The 20,527-nt window shown below is 43.8% G+C and overlaps 1 protein-coding gene and 1 long non-coding RNA gene across 7 annotated transcripts in view; one reads left to right on the forward strand and one right to left on the reverse strand.

The window, feature by feature from the left end:
- Nos1ap (nitric oxide synthase 1 adaptor protein) overlaps positions 1-20,527 on the reverse strand; it is a 287,498-nt gene that overhangs the window by 60,022 nt on the left and 206,949 nt on the right. For 4 of the 6 annotated variants that reach the window (XM_060364643.1, XM_021640625.2, XM_060364645.1 and 1 more), the window contains exon 4: positions 16,128-16,201. In XM_060364643.1, the coding sequence (XP_060220626.1) occupies positions 16,128-16,201 (74 nt within the window). The remainder of the gene's footprint in view (positions 1-16,127; positions 16,202-20,527) is intronic. The other 2 variants (XM_060364644.1, XM_060364647.1) reach the window with 1 other exon arrangement.
- Positions 1,440-11,224, forward strand: LOC132646392 (uncharacterized). The gene is made up of 5 exons (XR_009584634.1): positions 1,440-1,688; positions 6,599-6,678; positions 8,882-8,986; positions 9,570-9,626; positions 9,937-11,224. It is a non-coding gene; the product is annotated as an uncharacterized LOC132646392 (long non-coding RNA).

A 20,527-nucleotide genomic window follows, 5' to 3' on the forward strand; every position in this document is an offset into this window, starting at 1 on the left:
GTAGCAGGTAGAAGAGGAGTCAGCAAGGGAAGGGCAAGGGGAGCCGGGGGCGGACCAGAGAAGGAGCCTCACAGAAGAGACCACTTCAGAAAGGGTCCAGGAGAACTAAAGGGCAATGCCAAGTGTTTCTCAGAGATCACAGGGGTTTGCTGATGGAAGTGGACTTAGCGTCGACACCGCTGGTGTTCTTCACCAGAGTGATCTCAGAGCAGTAACCTGGAAGGCCCCATTAAAATCTGTGCACCTAAAGAAGCTAAGCAAGAAGGAGGACCCTGGGTAAGATGCTCAGTCCTCATTCAGAAAGGCAAATGGAAGAGGGAGAGAAGAGGGAACAGGACAGGAGCCTACCACAGAGGGCCTCTGAAAGACTCTACCCATCAGGGTATTAAAGCAGATGCTGACACTCATAGACAAGCTTTGGGCAGAGTGCAGGGAATCTTATGAAAGAAGGGGGAGATAGACCTGGAGGGGAGAGAAGCTCCACAAGAAGAGCAACAGAACCAAAAAAATCTGGGCACAGGGGTCTTTTCTGAGACTGATACTCCAACCAAGGACCATTCATGGAGATAACCTAGAACCCCTGCACAGATGTAGCCCTCGGTAGCTCAGTCTCCAAGTGGGTTCTCTAGCAATGGGAACAGGGACTGACATGAACTCAGTGGCTGCTTCTTTGATCATCTCCCCCTGGCAGGGGGGGGGGCAGCCTTACCAGACCACAGAGGAAGACAATTGAGACAGTCCTGTGATAGTCTAGGATCAGATGGAAGGGGAGGAAGACCTCCCTTATCAGTGGACTTGGAGATGGGCATGGGAGGAGAAGAGGGAGGGAGGATGGGATTGGGAGGGGACAAGGAAGAGGGCTATAGCTGTGATACAAAGTGAATAAATTGTAATAAGTAAAAAAAATTAAAAAAGAAAAAAATTGTGTAGAGCATAAAAGTGTGATTATTAAACAATTTACCTGATCATAAAAAAAAGGAGTATGTTAACAAAAACAAAGGCAGGAAGGAAGGAAGGAAGGAAGGAAGGAAGGAAGGAAGGAAGGAAGGAAGGAAGGAAGGAATGAGGGAAGGAAGGAAGGATGGATTGAGTTTGGACAACAGCTCAGTAGATAAATTGCTTGAACCTGAGTTCATTTCCAAAAACGCACATAAAAGATGCTGGGCATACACACAGACAGACACACAAACACACACACAACCTGGGGGCCGGTAGGGAGATGGAGACAGAGACAGACTGACAGCAAAGAGAGACAAAGAGACAGAAACAATAAAACAAATAAACCAAAACCAAACAACAACAACAAACCAGTCTCAGGACCCAGAGTAATATCAGGGCATATGATGGCTCAAGATTCAGAGAGGCAGCAGAAGACAGGGTCCAAGTGGAGGATTCACATCAAATTCAAGGAGACAACCTGCCACTAGGGTAGGCGCTAGTCCCACCCATGCCTAGACTTCCTCTCCCCTCCTCAGAGAGCTCTTCGGCAGCCTTCTGAAGCAGCCATGCTTCCCGCACGCCCACCCCTGACAGGGAGCTGCAGCTGACTGATGTGGGAATCTGAGTGGCGCTGCTAGAAGCGGGAGGCCAACATGGCTCTGAGGACAGTGTCCCGATCAAAGCCAAGGATGACTTCATTGCCCAGGTCTGCACTTCACCTGTCCACTGCTTCGCTGACTTTTCTGAAGGTGAGGAGAGCTAGCAGGCCTGATTCCGGTCTGAAGGAAAGCATGGGGAATCCGGAAGGTTCTGCTGCTGTCTTCTTAGAGAGGATATGTAGATTGGCTCATCCTGCCACTGAGCTCTCGAGGAACTGGGGCTTATATAAATATGGGGCAGGATACACCAGGAGGCAGGCGCCACAGGCTTTCTTGGGACCTGGCTTCTGAGCACTTGGAGTTTCTCTTTTACATTTAGCTTATCAAATTCTTCTTCATCAACTGAGGTGTCTGGCAGGGTTAATTATTTCCTTAGGGCTCTGTCTTTCCTTCAGCGAACAAAGGCAATTGGGAAGATTTGGGCTTAGCTCTTTTCCTAATAAAATTTTTACACATGGGTACATTCACACACATATACACATCAAGATTTGGGTATCACAACTGACTGACCAGGCCGCTGTTCTACTATTTGGATGAGTACCCCAAGTATAGGAGGAAATTACCTATAGCTTCCCCCATCTTCAAAGATTAATTATGCGCTAATAGTAGATAATGATCCTACGTATACATCATGACTATCAGGAGCTGTCATTCTGGGGGTCTTTTTCTATTCCAGGGCTCATCCCCTCCAGAAGAAAATATTTTATTAGGGCCATTAGTAAGATCAAGATGAGCCCACTTACTGGTTATTATGATTTCACCCTCTCATCTATTCTCTGAATGTCATGAATTACCAGTGAAATTGTAACAAACAGAACAGGAGGTGAAGTCAGAGGTGAAGATAATATACAACCAGGTGAAATTGATAACTGTGCAGCCACAGGCCTTAGCCAGCTACAGGAGGGAGGGTGGACATTTTCAAAGGCAGCCTGCGGCCTGGCAGTTAATCCCACAGCAATAAGAGGTGCTGGATCCCCTGAGCAGCAGTAAACAGGCTCATTTGACTCCTGTTTCTCCATGTTTCCACCGCAAAGTTCTTTGAAATAGTAATTGGTCAGCTGCTTGCTCTCTGTTAGGACACAGCATCTCTTGGTCTAACATTAGGTTTGTTTCCCTTGCCAAACACGTTCACACAGGGGAGACACTCAGTGTTCGGTGAATGCTTTTAGAGGTTCACTGGTCACTTCACTTGTTTACTCAATCTGAGACCAAAATTTGCAAAAGGATCATTCCTGCTTTCAGGGAATTTTGTAAAGATTCAAGAAAAAAAAATCAATTAAACTGAACAAATATGAATTGAGCACTATTATGTGTAGGACAGAGATCAAAGAATCCTGGAAATCAGTAGGTTATAGTCCCATTTTCCTAAAATTTTATTTTACTAATCACTGCTGCTTGGGGGGGGGAGTGATAAGGAGGGAGGAAGAGAGGGAGAGAGGGAGGGAGCGTGTGTAGGTATGTGCCTGCCACAGTGCATGTGAGTTCTCTCTATCACTTTTACATGGGTTCTAGGGACTGAAGTCAGGTCTTCAGGTTACACAGCAAGTGTTCTTACTCACTGAGCTATCTTGCTGGCCCTCAAATACGGTCCCTACTAAATTGTGTCCGAAAGATAAACAACTATCGCTGATTATCTTAAAGGGTGCACAGAATTATGGGCCGAAGAAAAACCAGACAAGGGAATGGTGGTGTATGCTGATAATGTCGGCAGTCAGGAGGCTGAGGCAGGAGGATTGCTGCTGAGTTTGAGGCCAATCTGAGCAAGTAACAAGCCAGGCAAGACTGTAGCAGAACCTTGTCTCAAAAAAAAAACAAAAAGCAAAGGAAAAGCTAACAGATCTCCACTCTAAAGGTAGGGATGAAATCGGGAGTTCCTGTTGGGCATGATATTTAAAATAAACCTTGGAAGATGAGTAAGAATCTGACAGGAAGAAATGTTAAGTCAAACACAGAGAATACTTATATTAATCATAGCTTGATCTTGACTGCTGCCAGCAAATGGCAGAATCTCAAAGGCTCTGAATAAAGGCATAGGCCTTGCAGATAGGCCAACTCTTTTTGTTGTTGTTTTTGTTTGGTTTGGTTTTTTGATACAGGGTTTCTCTGTGTAGCCTTGTTTTGAATCTGGGTCTTATGAGCCACCATATGGTTGTGGGAATTGAACTCAGGACCTCTAGGAAAGCAGACAGTATACTCTTAACCACTGAGCCATCTCTCCAGCCTGACAGGCCAACTCATATTTATCCCATCTCATCCCATTTCTTGTCCACCCCAGCCTTCATCCCATCCAATTATTCCAACACATCATTCCATCCCATCCCATCCCATCCCATCCCATCATCCTCCATCATGCCCCATCTCATTCTATCCTCCCATACCTCCATCCCATCCCTTCATCCTTGAATTCTATGTGTAACTGTTCCAGAAAGAAAACCCTGGGTTACAATCCAGCCATGCTCCCAACTGTGCTAAGACACAAGAAAGAGCCCAGAGAGAGCTTACCAGGCCAGAAAACAGGGCATTGTAAGAGGGTCTGGACTGTTTTTCAATGACAGGTGTCTTACGTGGCCACTGTGTGCTAAGCAATGACATTGCCTATTGCCACCCTAGAAGTTGTCTATCAATATTAAAGACCTGCCAGCTAGGGACCATACCACCAAGTCAAGGACAGTCTTCGTTTGCCTTTAACTTTGGTCATGGTAGCCCTTCTCATGAGATATTATTACTTGGTCTCTAGAAAGCAGTTAGCCTTATCACTATAGTACCAACCTATTGCTTATTCTTTAGACTGGTGTGAAACCCAGACCTTAGGCCAACTTCCTCATAATCCAGAAGGTTCTAAGGACACTGAGAATACCTTAAGAGCTACCTACCTCCTATGCAAATCCATTCCTTTAAAGCTATTTGAAACCCATCAACACAAGGTTGATTTGTTTTCAATAACAAATCCTCCTTTAGCAAGATATAATGGCCCCTGGATTGTCGAAGTAAAATCCATCATCATTTAAACACTAAAATGTTAAGAAAACCAGATCTCTTTGATTTTTGTTTTTGCTTGCCAGCTCTTACTTGTCCTGAGAAGTAGAACTGATGGCAAACTTTCTTTGCATGAAAAGAACAGTAAAGTTCACAAATTTTCCTAAAATTGAAAATTCTGACCTAGGCAAAGTAGCTCACATCTGTGATCCTAGCACGTGGGAGGCAAGAGAATGGCTGGAAGCATACAAAAGCAGTCTCCCCTACCTCCAACTTTAATCAAATTTTCAATGATATTTAACACCCTAGGGACTGTCAAGTGCACTCAATGGACGCCTAGGCCAATGACTGCCTGGCAGCAGGGAGGGAGGGCTTTCCCTTTGCACACATTTTCCCATCTGAGATTCTTCAGTGCCGCACACAAGCTCTAAATCAATTCTCTTTGCATATTTAAGAAGAAGAAGAAGAAGAAGAAGAAAAAGTGAAGCATTGAGTAATGAAAGTCATTTCACAGCAGAGCTGGGCCCAGCCTGGCTCCCTAATTCCCTGCTTCTTCCTCCACAGGGTAATCTTCTTCCTGGAAGACAGTGTTAATTATGTGATGTTTCCTAAAGTTGGCCTAATTGGATTTCTCATCATTAGTGTAAAAGATGCCCCATAAGGCCAGGCCCAGAGAGGATGCTGAGTATGCGCCAGCCTTCCTCCATGCCTGTCTACTCACTCTGCAGTGGGTAGACAGGCCACTCTTTGTGCCACTCTTGGGCTGTGCTTTGGGCAACCAAAAAGAATAAGAGACAGGGCCAATGTGGTGGTTTGAGTGAGAATGGCTCCCACGGGCTCACATATTTGAATGTTTAGTACCTAGTGGGTAGAACTGTTCAGGAAGAGTAGGAAGGTGTGTCCCTGAGGGTGGGCTTTGACACCAGTCCCAGCCTCACTCTCGCTGACCATCGCCTGTGGGTCAGGATGTAAGCTCTTCGCTGTCGCCATGATAACCATGAACAAAATCCCTGAAACTGTAAGCAAGCCCCTCAATTAAACGCTTCCCTTTTAAAAGTTGTCTTGATCGTGGTGTCTCTTCACAACGTTAGAACACTGACTAAGACAACCATGAAGAGGATAAATAAGCATAATGGCCTTTCTGAAATGAGCATTTTGAAGATTTTATTGACTTACTCACTTATTTTGATGGTGCCAAGGATCCAAGGCAGGGATCACAGGACAGCCCCAGGGCGGTAAAAGACAGACAGAAATGAATGGTGTCCTCCTCCCCTTCAGTTCTCTTCATAATGTTCTCCACGCAGAAAATTGGGTGAGTTATTCTGACTCATGCATATGCATGAGACACTGTCAAGGAAAGGTCTCAAAGCCAGAAGAAATAAAAACATGAACTCTTCATGAAGCGTTACTCATGGTTAGAGTGATAGAAAAATTATATCAGTCAAATGAGCTGTCCAGAAATGTCATAGGAGAGCTACGGAGAAATCCCTAGGCTGGGATGCCTTCACACACCTCACATCAGTTTTTCCAATTTAGCAGAGGCGCCATAAGAACCCAAATGATGGGAGGTAAGAGCAGGAGGAGAGGAAGGTGCTCATCCTTCTAGAAACAGTCCAGGAAGCTGCAGATAGCTACGCTGTCACTTAGGAGATGTCATAAGCAAGGCCTGGATCAAGCTCCAGGTCTACACCTCCTTCCTTGACCTTTTAGGATCCTGTGTAGCTTGGGATCCTCCCAGAGGCCATTGGGAATAAAAAGAAGGGACTGCATGCCAGAGTTTGAGTTAAGGGCTTGTGGTGATCTGGAGCAAGGTGCTATGGTGTGGCTTTGTTCTCAACAATTCATATGGAAAGTCATGGTCTTTGGTGTGAGGCCATTGGTTGGTAATGGAAAATGGGGAAAATTTGGGAAATGGGGTCTTATAGGAGGTTATTTAGGTTAATGTTGATGACCTCCAAAGGGAACTATGGAATCCACACACATTCTCTCTCTCTTTCCTCTCTCTCTCTGCTTCCTGGCTCAAGATGTGGCCACTGACTGCATCGTAAGCTTCAGTGATAAGCAACCTTCACTAGAGGTTCCAAGCAATGAAGTCATCAGAACTGTGAGCCAAAATAAACCTCATCTTGCTTCATAAGTAACCTGGGTTGAGTATTTGCCATTGTGATTGAAATCTGACTAACAGAGAAAGGATGTGTGGTTGTTTGAATAGGAATGGCCCCCACAGACTCATGTGCTTGAATGCTTGGCCCATCGGGAGTGACACTATTAAGAGGTGTGGCCTTATTGGAGGAAATGTCACTGTGGGGGAGGGCTTTGAGGTCTCCTATGCTCAAGCTATGCCCAGTGTGGCAGACAGTCTCCTTCTGCTGCCTTGGATAAAGAGGTAGAACTCTCAGCTCCTTCACCACTATGTCTGCCTGCTCACAGCCATGCTTCCCACCATGATAACAGAATGAACCTCTGAAACTATGAGCCAACTCAATTGAATGTTATTTCTTTGTAACTGTTGCCATGGTCATGGTGACTCTTCACAGCCATAAAACCTGAACTGAGACAGAAGCTGGTACAGGAGACTGGGGTATTGCTCTTGATCAGCCCTGGCCATGCTTTTTTTTGGTGGAATGTAGATTTGGGGACTTTAGGTTGGGAAAGCAGTAGAACACTTTAAGTGCTGTTTAATGGGACATATTAGTAGAAGCATGGAATATGGTGGTGCTGAGGATGTTTTGAAATGTGGGGCCTGGCTCAAGAAGTTTCAGGGGAAAAGAATTTTATACATAGCCTAGAGATAGTTCTTATGATATTTTGGTGAAGAGTGTGGCTGCTTTTTGCCCTTGTATGAAGAGTCTGCCCAAGGCTAAAGGGAAGAGATTTATATTAATTGCATTGGCAAAGAAATCTCAAAACAACTTAGTATAGACTCTGTTGTGTGGTTACTAGTATTTATGAAGAACATTTTAATGAAAAGGAGCAAGCTGAACAAGGAAAAATACCAAATGTATGGTTCAAAGAGAAAAGGGGCACCAGGAAGTGGAATGGAGCTAAATCTTCTGTTCAAGGAGAAAAACATATTAAAGATATTAAATGGAATAAAGGGAGTGGTGACCTTGGGGCAAGATCCCACCCAACTTAAACTGCTTGTGAGAAGAAATTAAAGAACAGTTTAGGTCCAGGTATGGTGGTACAGCCTTTAATCCCAACACTTAGGAGACAGAGGCATGCAAATCTCTGAGTTCAAGGTCAGCCTGGTCTTACAGAGGATAGCCAAGCTTAGGCAGTGAAGGAAGCCATGGAAAAATGGAGAGCTGGTGAAGATGTAACTGAATGAGGGGGCCATGATCCAGCCCCAGCAAGCAGCAAAATTTGGCAGCTTCGGCCATATGGTTAAGGATAGAAAAAAAGTCTTGGAATCTCTCTCTTCCACTAAGGAAAGCCACTGAGGCCAGGAAGGGGCAGGGGGTGCCCCTGAATGGAGGCCCAGAGAGGCCATTATGCAAAGCTGTGAAGGTGAAGCCTGGATTGTCTTGGAGACCTCAAGATGTTAGAGATGCCAGAGCTGTGTACCTGCCGAGAAAAGCTGCAAACCAGTGGAACCAGCCCAACAGAGAGAAGTGTGCTGCAGTCAACAAAGCTGAAAGGAGCTGGGGATCTGAAGAGCATTTTGACATCAGACACGGAGCTGCAGAGTTTGGAGTCTGTCCAGCTGGGTTTTGGTCTTGCTTTGGTCCAGTATTTCCTCACTGTGTTTCTTTCCCAACATTTTGGACCAGTAATGTATAATCCTGCATCATTCTATGTTGGAGGTGTGTGATCTGTGTGAGCTGTGATTTTGATTTGATAGGGGATTACAATTATGAGATTGCATGAATCTCAGAGACTTTGAACTTTAAATTTTTAAATATTATTAACACTGTGATAGGCTATGAGGACTTTTGAAGTTGGACTAAATGCAATTTGCATTATGTTATGGCTACAAGCCTATGGGGGCCAGGAAGTGAAGTGTGGTGATTTGAATAGGTATGGACCCATAGCCTCATGTGTTTGAATGCTTGGGAGTTGTGGCCTTGTTGGAGGAAATGTGCCACTATGCAGGCAGGCTTTGAGGGCTCCTATGCTCCGCCTAGTACGGCACACATTCTCCTTCTGCTGCCTGTGGATCAAGATGTAGAACTCTCAGTTCCTTCTCCAGCACCATGTCTGCCTCCACTCTGCTTTGCTTCCTACCATGATGATAATGTACTAAACCACTGAAACTGTAAGCCAGCTCCAATTAACTGTTTTGTTTTGTTTTTTCTTTATAAAAGTTGCTGTGGTCAAGGTGTCTCTTCACAGCATGAAACCCTAAGACAGGATGCAGAATCATCCCTGATTCTAGAGGGACAGTATATGAATTCCGGAGAGTTTTAAGGGTACTGAAAACTTCTTTCTTTGGATTTGTAAAATAACAGAGTGACTAATAATTAGCACATCTACCATCTCTCATAATCACGTGATCCTACCTAGATATCTGAGTTCAGAATTGATGTAATTACATGCCCCAAAATAGCAACACTCTGAAGTTTTATATACCTTACAGACTGCCAATCTTTGTCCCCTGGGAACCATTCCTTCTCTCTTTGTGAGTGAATTACTATCTCTTCTTCTTAAAATAGATTTCGGCTTCACCTCATCATTAAGTTTCAATTCATCACATCACGATTCTTTCTTCCACTGCCAAATGACTGAAAGGGTCTATCCACATGCCTCACTGAAAGAGCTCCTTCCACCACCCACCCAGAGACCCTCACACAGCCTTTAATTCTGTTGTAACTCTCCTTGGTGCTGAAAGAAGGATGAGGCATTTTGATGGATCTTTCTCTGCTTGATTTTCATAGTTAAAATGTTTTAAGAGCTCTTTCTAAGCTTTAGCACTTGACAGGCACTTAACATATTCTTAACAATAATCCACTGTGTTCTGACTTCCACTGTACTAAAAAGTGTGCTTCTTTGCAGCTGTTCCAGTTTCTTTTTTGTGCCTGCATTAAAACACCATGACCAAGAGCAACTGAGGTGAGAAAGGCTATATTTGACTTATAACTCCAACTTATGACTGTTACTTTAAGAAGTCACAGTGGCAGCAATTGGGAACAGCTGGTCACATCACAACCACAGTCAAGAGCAGAGAGACAAATACACCCATGTTGCTGATGCGCTATTTTTCTATCCTTTTACTCTTATATAGATTAAGACCCCATGCCTAGAGAATGGTGCTGTGCACAGTACGAATTAACAATCAAAACCAATCCCCCTCTGACACACCTACAGATCAACCTGATCTAGGCAAAACCTCAATTAAGATTTTCTTCTCTTGTGAGTCTAGGCTTGCCAAATTGTCAACTCAACACACGTTATCGTCATTTTGGAAGAAGGAGCCTCACTTAAGAAAATACTCCCGAACAATTGGCCTGCGGACAAACCTGTGGTGATTGGTGCTTGATGTGGGAGGGCCCAGCTTACTTTGGGCAGTGCCCTCCTTGGGCTCTTGGTCCTCTGTGCTAAAGGAATGCAGGCTGAGCAAGCCGGAAGCCGGTGTCTTCAGTAATAGGGCCTTATCAACCAGTTCTGATAGGTGACCAAAAACAGTGAAAACCACCTGTTTCCCTGGCTCCCCAGTGGGGCAGAACTTCAGTTCTGTTCCTAGAACCTTGACTCATACAATTAGCATCTATTAATTATGCATAATAGTGAGTTTTATTAGCTTTTGACATTTAAATACAAAGACATGATATATTCTGCTGATATTCATTTACATTCCGATTATTCTTTGTTGTACATCTTCTCCTGATCCCACCCTCCCCCTCCTCCGCCTTCACTAACCCCATTCTTCTACTTACATGTCATTTATTTATTTATTTGCTTTTGTGAACCAAAGACTTTCTTTAGGGTTGTTACAGGTACATGAGTGAGACTTTGTTCACAGGAGTGTATGCACCTTGCCAGTGGCTACAACCCACTGAAGAAAATGCCTCCCTTTCCAATCAACTATCCTTTATATAAAAGTCTTCAGGGAGGGTTGGGGCCTTGTGATGATTAATTACAATTGTTTTTGTTTGTTTGTTTGTTTTGAGACACGGTTTGTCCGTGTCGTCTTGGATGTCCTAGAATTCGCTCTGGAGGCCAGGCTGACCTTGAACTTACAGAGATCTGCCTGCCTCTACCTGAGTGCTGAAATTAAAGGCGTGCTCTAGTGGAAGTTTTGGTTATGTTACGTAAATATGTTTTTGTTGTAATCCCAAGTGTGGGATGCAGGAATCCTTTACCCATAATCTGGAAAGTGTCTCATGTGGAGGGTGGTAGGGGCGGGAACATGGTTTTTTGCCAGCTGAAAAACAACCTTGTATGGACTTTGAGAAAAGATAAATAAGAGCCCAGAGAAAGAGAGAGGTCATTTCGCTTTAAGAACGCTCCTAGAGAGAAACGCTTCAACGAACACTTCAAGGAGGCTGCTGCTGATCATGCTGCCCTGGCTGTTGGCTGGTGATGTTTGCCATTTGCTAGGCTGTTGGAATCCTGATGTCAAGGAGTGGAATTGCCTCAAGGAAATAAGTCTAAAAAGGTCTATATACCTAGGGTCCTGGGATTTGAAGGAAGATAGAGGTATTTGTGAACCCCAAATAAAGTAAGTTTAAAAAAATCAAAGCCTACAGCGTGTGCCACCACTGCCCGGCTTTTAACTGTCAATTTGATTAGATCTAGAACCATCTGAGAGATGAACCCATAAGTGCGCCAGTGGAGGATTATTTTGATGATGTTATTTGAGGAGAGAAGACTTGCCTGCTGTGGGTAGGAGGCTCGGAACCCTAGATACTGCATAAAAGGAAATTCAGGTCAGCCAACGTATTGCATTCAGCCCTCTCTGGCTTTTGGTGGCACATGATGTGACCAGCGATGCGACCAGCTGTCTCAAGCTCCTGCTGTTGTCACTTCTCTGCTCTAATGGACTGTGCCCTTAAACTGTGATCAATGCTAGAATATATATACTATAATGCTATTTCTAAGAAGTGTCTAGAAACCAGTTGGGAACAAATCTACCTAGTTTGGTCATTTAAAGAGGTAGAGAATTACTCCAGTATCCTTTCTGAAGGCTTTCAGTCATATACTTCTCTAGCATTAAAAAAAGAAGGGGTGGGGTTGTTTGTAGTTCAGTCTCTGGTACCAACAATATAAACAGCACTGGGAACTGATGTGGTCAAACATGCCAATTCTGCCAGGGCTCAATGAGAGTAGGAGAGGTGATTCCCAGGCAGCCATGCTAAAATTCAAAGGCAATGGCTTCCACAGTGTGAAATAGGTAAATACATGATTGAAATTATTTTTTTTTCCTAGAAACTATGTCATTTAAAGAAAGGTAGAATAAGCATCTTCATGATGGAAGTAAAATCTAACAAAAACCCACACACTCTTCATTTTTCAGGCCTATCTGAGTTTTATTCCACAGCTTTATGTCTGACTTAGAATAAAATGTTCTCATTAAATCAGTACTCAACAGAAAAGGAGGAGGGAGAGCCAGCCGGCTACTAGGATACACTGTGTACTTTCTTACTGAGAGACCTCAGCCAAGCTAGCCCGGTGTGTCCCTGGCTTTTCTTCCCTCTAAAGCCCCCTTTTGGAGTTGCCCATCAGAGAAACTGGTGGGAAATCTGGCCAGTGGAAGCGAGACCTCAGCTGTTCTCCTCTGGAGATCATCAGTGCTTAGTGATAGGAAGGACAAGCACCGTGGTACCCGAGTTATTGTTTTTGGAGTTAGGTCCTCGCTTTTGTAAGCCCCTGTATCCAGCTCTCCTTCACAACTGTCCAATCTGACAAACAGCAGTGGACCCAGGTACTATATCAGAAGCTTTACTGCAACCTTAAAAGCATCACCATGAAGAGCCAGCAGCCTCCTGGGGAACCTGCCCCTCTGCAGGTGAAATCTAGCAGATTAGCCCAGGCGCATGGCTGTTCTTGGATGCACTGACCTTCCACCTGCAATGCCCATTCGATTGAGCAAGTCTAAATTCCACAGCAAGTCCTTACCACATACTCCCTGTAGTCATTCTGAGGCTCTCCCTGAACGCTGATTCTCAAAATTGAAAACCCAAACAGGTTCAAATAAGTTGCAGTTAACAATGGTTTCTGTATTTTGGCTAAGAAAAATAACACTAAAGAACACATAAGACAGAACTCAAAGCAATTGCTATAAATATTCCTACAAGTCTAGAAAACACCATCAGCTAAGAGCTGGCACAGTTAGTTATATAAATAAATGATAACATGATATAATTATTAAGAACCATAAAATTCCACACTGTGGAAGTAAATATAGCATATAAAATAGCCTATAAAATTCTAATACTTTAAAAAATACTGTATGAGAGAATGAGAGAGAGAGAGAGAGAGAGAGAGAGAGAGCAGGGTAAGAGCATTCTGGGGCAAAGAAAATATCATTTAAAAATTTTAAATTTATTTGATGCCCCCCTCCTCAAAAAATAAACAGATGATGGGAAAGAATATATTATGCAAATGGAAAGAAAACTCTGAAATAAAAGAGAGTTGGAGGGCCATTACTATGCAGTTTCAAAAATCAGTATAATTAGAAGAACAGAATAGAAACTGGCCATAAAGACATGACTGACTAATTTATAACAAAGATGCAGAGCCAGTTCAGTGGAGGAAGAATAATCTCCAACAAAAGGAGCCAGGGGTAGTGGTAATAAAGCAGCAGTGGACAGAGGGAAATGGAGGGGAAGACTTTAGATCCCTCACGGGGAACCAAACTCAATCAGTCACATCATCGTGAAACCCTTAACAACCACACCTGCAGGTGAAAACAGAAAGCTTTTGAGTCAAAAGGTTTTGGATGAATCTGACTTCCCTCAAAATGTGAAACTTTGATAAGACATAGTGGTCCTTGCCTCTCTGCTTGGCAGTCCAAGGCAGGAGGGGTTGCAAGTTTGAGGCCAGCCTGGCCTACATGATGAGCCCCTGTCAAATAAATTAATCAAATAAATTAATTAAATAATTAATTACATAAAATTCAAAACCACAATTTTAAAAAGTATTTACCTGGGTGTGTGTTTGTTTGTCTGTTTTTGAGACAGGGTTTCTCTGTGCAGCCCTGGCTATCCTGGAACTTGCTCTGTAGTCCAGGTTGGCCTTAAACTCAGAGATCTGCCGATCACAAATGTGAAAAGAGTTATCTAGAAGCCTCTCACAATTCAATGGTGGAGCGTGGTGGCTAGCAGAAGATGGAGTGGGATGAGCAAGGAGTAGAAAAGGGCACAAGGTCACTCTGGGGAGTGACAACAGTGTCTACTATCTGGCTAAGGTGAAGGTTTCACAAATGTGCATATTTATCAAAATTTGCCACGTCATCCGCTTTAAAGAAGTTCTCATTTTTTACGTCACTCTTCCTCAATAAACCTCCTTAAAAGTAAGCAGCTTGAATGGAGTATATGAAATGGGGAAAGTCCTTCCAATCAAGAATAGGCAAAATTCAAAGTCACTAACAAGCCAGGCATCATTATGCATAGTATGCTCCCCTTTAATCTAAGCACTTGGGAGGCAGAGGCGGGTGTTGCTCTCTGAGTTCAGGGCCACCCTGGTCTAGATAGTGGGTCAGGATAGTCAGGGCTGCATAGTGAGAGCCTGTCCCCCTACCTCCCCCCCCAAAAAAGAAAAGAAATCATGAGCAGCATCTGCAAAAGGTCATCTTTGTTTTAATTTATATATGGTGGTCCAATAACAAAAGCAAACAAGAAACAAAAATCCCACAAAAACAAAGAAACAAACAAAACCCTCTTCCTGGGGGCTGACCAGATGCTTCAGTGTTAAAACTACTTGCTGTTCTACCAGAGGCCCCGAGTATGCAGCATCTGTATCTGACAGTGTTACTCTAGCTTCAGGTGACCTGATGCCTTCTTTTGGCCTCTGTGGGCATATGCACCCATGTGGCTGGCACACACACACACACACACACACAGCATACAGCACACAATCACATAAAGTAATGTTTTCCTTTTTACAAAATGCACACTGCAGTGGTTTGTCTATTTATATCTTCTTAGCCCAGCTCTGAGTCAATCTACTTCGTAAACCTTTTCTCATCAATCAAGTAGAAAGTAATTGTCCCAGGTTTGTGAATTACCATAACTTATGCTAATTTTCATATAGTAATTTAATGTATTCATCTACCCACCTATTGCACATTTATTAAGGGCCTCATCTGGGTCAGGCATAGGCTTGACACTACATATACAAAAGTGAACAGGGAATGGTTTCTCCCTTAAAGAGCCTTATTAGTCTAATAGCAAGGGTGATGAATTAATCAATTAGCTAATGAGCAAACAAACAAGTTGCATTCCCATACTAAAACAACTATTCAAGAACCATTATCCACTTCATCGCCATATGCATGGCAATAAGATGAGGGCAGGCAGATAGAAAACTCTAATTCTGGGTCTCCCAACTCTCCTATAAAGGACTACTTTCCCAGTGGAGAAAACAGGAAGAAGGGGTGGAGTTGATCTGCAAAATCCAGACCAGAAGAATGATGCCCACAAGTCAGGGTCAGGGCACGGTTCTGGGGAAAGCCCCAGGTTTTGTGTGTTATTACTACTAGTTTTCTCCTCTCTAGAGAGAACATATGAGTGGCAGACATCTGACTTCCATGGAAGTCATACCAATCTAACTGTGAAAGCAACTTCTGAGTGTATGTCAGTTCAATTTGCTTTAATAACACACCGTAAGCTGGACGGCTTGCAACGTTAACATTTTACTTCACACAGTTCCAGAGGTTGGGCAGTCCAAGATCAAGGGACTAGCAGACTCAGTGTCTAATAAATGTCTGTTTTCTAGTTCGGAGATGGCACCCAAAAGCCCTGTTCTTATATGGTGATAGGAGGAAGCTAACAGCTCTCTGGGGCCTCTCTTATCAGTGCACTAATCCCAAACATTCACCCTCATGACCTCATGACCTCCAAATACCATCCCAGTGCTATGACCTTGAGGATTAAGAGCTCCACAGATGAATTTTGGAGGATCGTAAGCATTTGGGCCACGCATTGCACTATAGGTTTCATTTGGGACATTTTGCTTTTCACATGGTCAAAACCTCTTCACTAAGTTCAGATTCCAAAGAGGAAGGAAAGTAGAAGAGACAGCCACTGGGAAATTGAAAGCATGGGGGATGAGATAACTCAGTTATCTCACGTCTCATGATCAATATCTATGCAATTATGAAATCTCAAGTAGCAAAGAAATCACAAATTGAAAAGGTCTCCAAAGGCAATGTGGCCATTTGAATTCAGTATCAAGGAGAAATCCTTCAAGCCTCCCTCAGGGCAATTCATGACCAGAAAAACATTTTATCTTAGAGATATTTACATTTACAAAAGTATCAGGTCTCAGAGGGGAAAGGCATTAGTACTTTATTGAAATTGGTCTGCACCCACCGGCATGAGAGATGGCTCCAGGAGACGACAAGGGTCCCCGGGGCTCAGCATCCTTCTGAGCACTGGATCAGGCTCTTACCTGTAGATAGGGTCCTGCATCACCAGCATCTTGCTCTCATCCCATGTCCACTCCTTTTTCTGCAATAAAAGAAGCTGTAAATGAATAAGTTAGGCTTGTCCTCGGGACAGGACCAGGGCACAGGTTGTGCTACTAATGCGTATGCAAACACATGCACTCTGCTCCTGGCTTTTTTCCTCTAAGAGGCTCAGAGCTGATTGCCTCAAAAGGACAAGTGGAAAATGTCATGTGTCTGGTCTGATCAGTTTCCTCCAAGCACTTTAGGAAAGTGTCTCTCTAGGCACAGAGGACGGGTGAAAGCCAAGAAGGCCTCACGGGAGCACATGCAGACTCTAAATAACCTTAGAGAAATTAAGAGATGGGGAAAAAGAGGCCATATATCAATCCAGAGGGGTGGAAGAGGAAGAATAAAACAGAGAAGGGAGCAAAGGTAAAACTTCAAAATGTGTGCAGGATGCGGTCAGACACAAGTGAAATGTCACCCCAGGCTCCTCTGGGAAGGGACGGGGACTTCACCTGTAAGTCAGGGACCGTTACTAGTGCATGTGCAGTTAATCACAAAAGGGCATTCATTCGGGCTGTGACCAACTTCCAGTGACCACAAAAGAGACTGCTGAAGCAGCTATAGATGAGGACAGCAATGGGGGTGAGCAAACTCAAACTGAAGTGTCTGAAGAAGTGAGCAGCACCCCACTGTGGGGGGAGGTCAACAGGTCAGCACCTGAGGTCAACAACCAACCACCTCCCTTCGGGCCGAGTCCCCAGTGCAGGGACAGAGGATCCTGCTCCACCCCTTCCTGTTCTTTGTCACAGATTCAGGGTGCTGTCCAGGAAACTGGGGAAGACTGCACCCATCTGTGGACAAAAACACTCAAGAGAGGGGGAAACACTGCATTAACGAACGAGGCCTTTTAGCAAAGTGGAGCTGTAAATAGAAGGCACAGGGTGGCTGGCCACTCTCCAAACATGGGGTTTTGGAAGCTCTCCAGGAGACTGCAGAGATCATATTCAGGCCCGGAGGGTAACATCAGAAGAAGCAAGCAGCTTTACCCAGAGAATGTCTCTCTTTCTCTCTCTCTCTCTCTCTCTTTCTCTCTCTCTCCCTCTCTTTCTCTCTTTCTCCCAAGTGTGTGTGTGCACACATACTCCCTCTCTCTCTCTCCCTGTCTTTCTGTCTCTCTCCCCCCTTCTCTCTCTCTCACACATACTTTTTCCTTTAAATTTTTGTTTGAGGATTTCACACATGAGTGTAATGTGTTTTGATTAAATTTACCCCTTTTCCCATTCACTTCTCCCATCTATCACTCTTCCCTCCCAACATAATGCGTTCTTTTATTTCTATCCACCGAGTCCACCTAGCGATGTCTATATGTGCATAGGTATAGAACCGTATTTGGGATCATGATTCTCCCTTTCCTAGCAGCCATCAGATGCCAATAGCCCCTCAGCTAAGGACAGAAACTTCATGAATCTCTCCATGCCTGGAAAATGGCTGGCTTGATCCTGTACAAGTAATCACAGTTGTTGACTCTTAATCCTTGAAGACATAACATCAACCCAACACTGGAGGTAGATTTAGGCTGGTGTACAAGCAATCAGTATCAATCAATTTCAACAGCTTTACAGACAACAAAATTTCAGTTAGAACTGTCACTACCGTTTAAAGGTTCTTTTTCACACTGGCTTACTCACTGCCCTCCAACATTCTAATGGCCTATTAAGAATAGCACAGAATGGGGAAACATTAAGTTTTTTTTTTTTTTTTTTAAGAATCCTTTCAGATACATGAAGATGGCAGGTTCACAACTTCTTTACACTAAGTCCCAGGGGTTGCAAACAACCTTTACTGGACACATTTTTCAAGATTTTTGCTACCATAGTTGATTTTCATTGTTGTTTTTCCTATATGACGCTTGTTCCTCAAACCTTACTTCTTTGAAGTAATCTGTGGCCTGGTCAGCATGGAGAAACTCATTCCCTTCCGTGTTCTAGTCATGACGCCACTCTGCACCCATAGGTTCACCACATTCATTAGTTGCTTCATAACCGTACAGGCATCCATTGGAGCTTGTTTCCAGCTAACAAACATAAACATTTCCAGGGTTTAAAGTCTAAATACTGGCTGGAGAGATGGCTCTGGCCGCTCTTCCAAAGGTCCCGAGTTCAGTTCCCAGCAACCACATAGTGGCTCAGATCCATCTATAATGAGATCTGGTGCTTCTGGTGTCCAGGCAAAATACTGTATAAATAATAAATAAGAAAATCTTAAAAAAAAAAACTCCAAACACTTGAATGCTTATTTTCAACACGCAAATGTTTACTATGAGCACCAGTTAAATAGCAAAATATAATTTTATCCTTAAAATGTGATTTGATTTGGAGGTGGTGAATTTTTTATGACATGAACATTAATCAAGCCACATCTGTAGTCACAATATATTCTTCCTACACTTTCAACTCAACCAGCAATATTTATAAAGCACCTACTACTTGCTTCTGAGTTCTCCTATGCACTCACTCCAACTGTCAAATATTTGGGTTCTAAGACTTCTATTTGGTTCATATTAATTCCTTATATTTCTACTTCCTACTTTTTTATTCATTCAAAGACAGAAGCAAGACATGGTTCCACATGCCTAAAGTCTTGAGCACTTAGGGGAACTGAGGCAGGAAGACCACTGACCCCAGGAGTTAAAGACCAGACTGGGCAATATACTAAGGCATGATCTCAAAGTGAAAATCAAAACAAGAGTATTTGTGGCTGCTCATAGAGACATTTTAATGACTGGTCCCTTTAAAGTCTTTGTCAGGTAACTTTAACACACCTGGCATAAAGGTAATTTGGTCTTCTGCTCAGAATGAGATTGTTCTCTCACCTTTGCATCTTCAGGGTGGTTATTTTAGCTGTAAAGAAGCTCACCAAGATGTACAGCCCTCTGGTTAATTTCAGTGTATGATGTTTTTTATAGTAAAGTTTTTTTTTTTAAGTGAGATTTTTCTTATCCTTCTATGGGAAGGGACTTTCAGCTGAAAGCCAGGACCTTGTCATCCCACAACCATGTCCCAACAGTGGAAAGCAGTGGTGGCTTTCCCACTGGCCTCTGCAGACACCCAAGGGCACTTCCTGTTGTTGCTACTGTGCGTGCAGTTCCAGCTTCCCACCTGCTCACAGAAGCAAGAATGCTTGTGCCTACTTTCAAGCGTCCTCCATCAGTTATTGCATATCAGCTCAGTCTTATTACTCCTGGCAATGATGGTACCCAGGCCCCAAAAGGCCTCCCCTGACATCCCAGAGGGAACAAGGTGAGGTGCAGGGAGGAGACCCTCATTACCAGCTGGCCAGGATGCAAGTCTGGCTCTCGCCTTTTTCTGAAGGTGTTCTTAGGGTGCCTGATGGTAGCCCAGTAGTGCGGGGAGTCAGGGCTCTCCTTGGCCAGGTTGGCCTCAGTGGTGACGCTTTGGAGAAGTTTCGTTTTCTAAGCATTTGCCTGGAAGAGTAGTTCTGCTTAGCACTGCTCTGCTTTGCCAAGTTAATCTTTTCCTCCTGGCTAGAAAGCGGGCTTGCATGTCCCCCCAACGGCATATCTGGGTTGCCAGCTTCCTCAGCGTTGAGTCTGGAAGAGATGAGATGTGAAGAAATCTCTGCCCACAACCACTTAATTTCTGGTTTCAAGATTCTGAGCCCCAGTAATGGCAGATGGTTTCTGTGACCTGCTGCATATATTTCTATCCAAAGGAGCTGTGTGCTGAGATCAAAATTGGGCATGAGATTGTGTTTCTTCTCTGCCCAGCAATATCCTTCCAGTGTCAGAGACAAACCTGGGAGGGTGCTTCTTTGCAACTCTAAAGAGTGCAACTAATCCCCTCATTAAAAGGACAGAATAAGGAGGGAAAACAGTGCAGAGAAACTATTTCCCTTTTTTGGCATTCTTGGAAAGGAGGATGGCAAGGCCAGGCTCCAGGCATCTTGTATGGATTTCAAGGGGATCAGCCAGCGCTGGCAGAGTCCGTAGAAATCAGAAATTCATTTTAGGAGCTATCCCCACATCCATAGAGCATAGCCTTAGAAGGGAGAAAAAACCCTGAACAATACGTACTTCTAGTTATTTTTGTTTTTTGAAAAAACCCCATTAAACCCCATGAAGAGAGCAAGAAGCGATCAAGGCAACTCAAAGGCTTTGGGGAAAGTGCAGCCTCCGCAGTGTTTTGGTTGTCCAAGAATCTAAAAGGCTAATTCAGGTGTTTTTGCTGTTGTTGTTGTTATTGTTGTTTGGTTTTTCTCTTTAGAACCAGTGTCTTCCATGTGCCACTAATACTCCCAGAGCATCAGGATGGAAGGGTGCTTTTCCTTCCCACCTCTTTCAAATAGCATTCCAAAGAATGGACCCACCAGGGGAAGG

This window comes from Meriones unguiculatus, chromosome 11 (assembly GCF_030254825.1).
Source record: "Meriones unguiculatus strain TT.TT164.6M chromosome 11, Bangor_MerUng_6.1, whole genome shotgun sequence".
Taxonomy (NCBI): Eukaryota; Metazoa; Chordata; class Mammalia; order Rodentia; family Muridae; genus Meriones; species Meriones unguiculatus.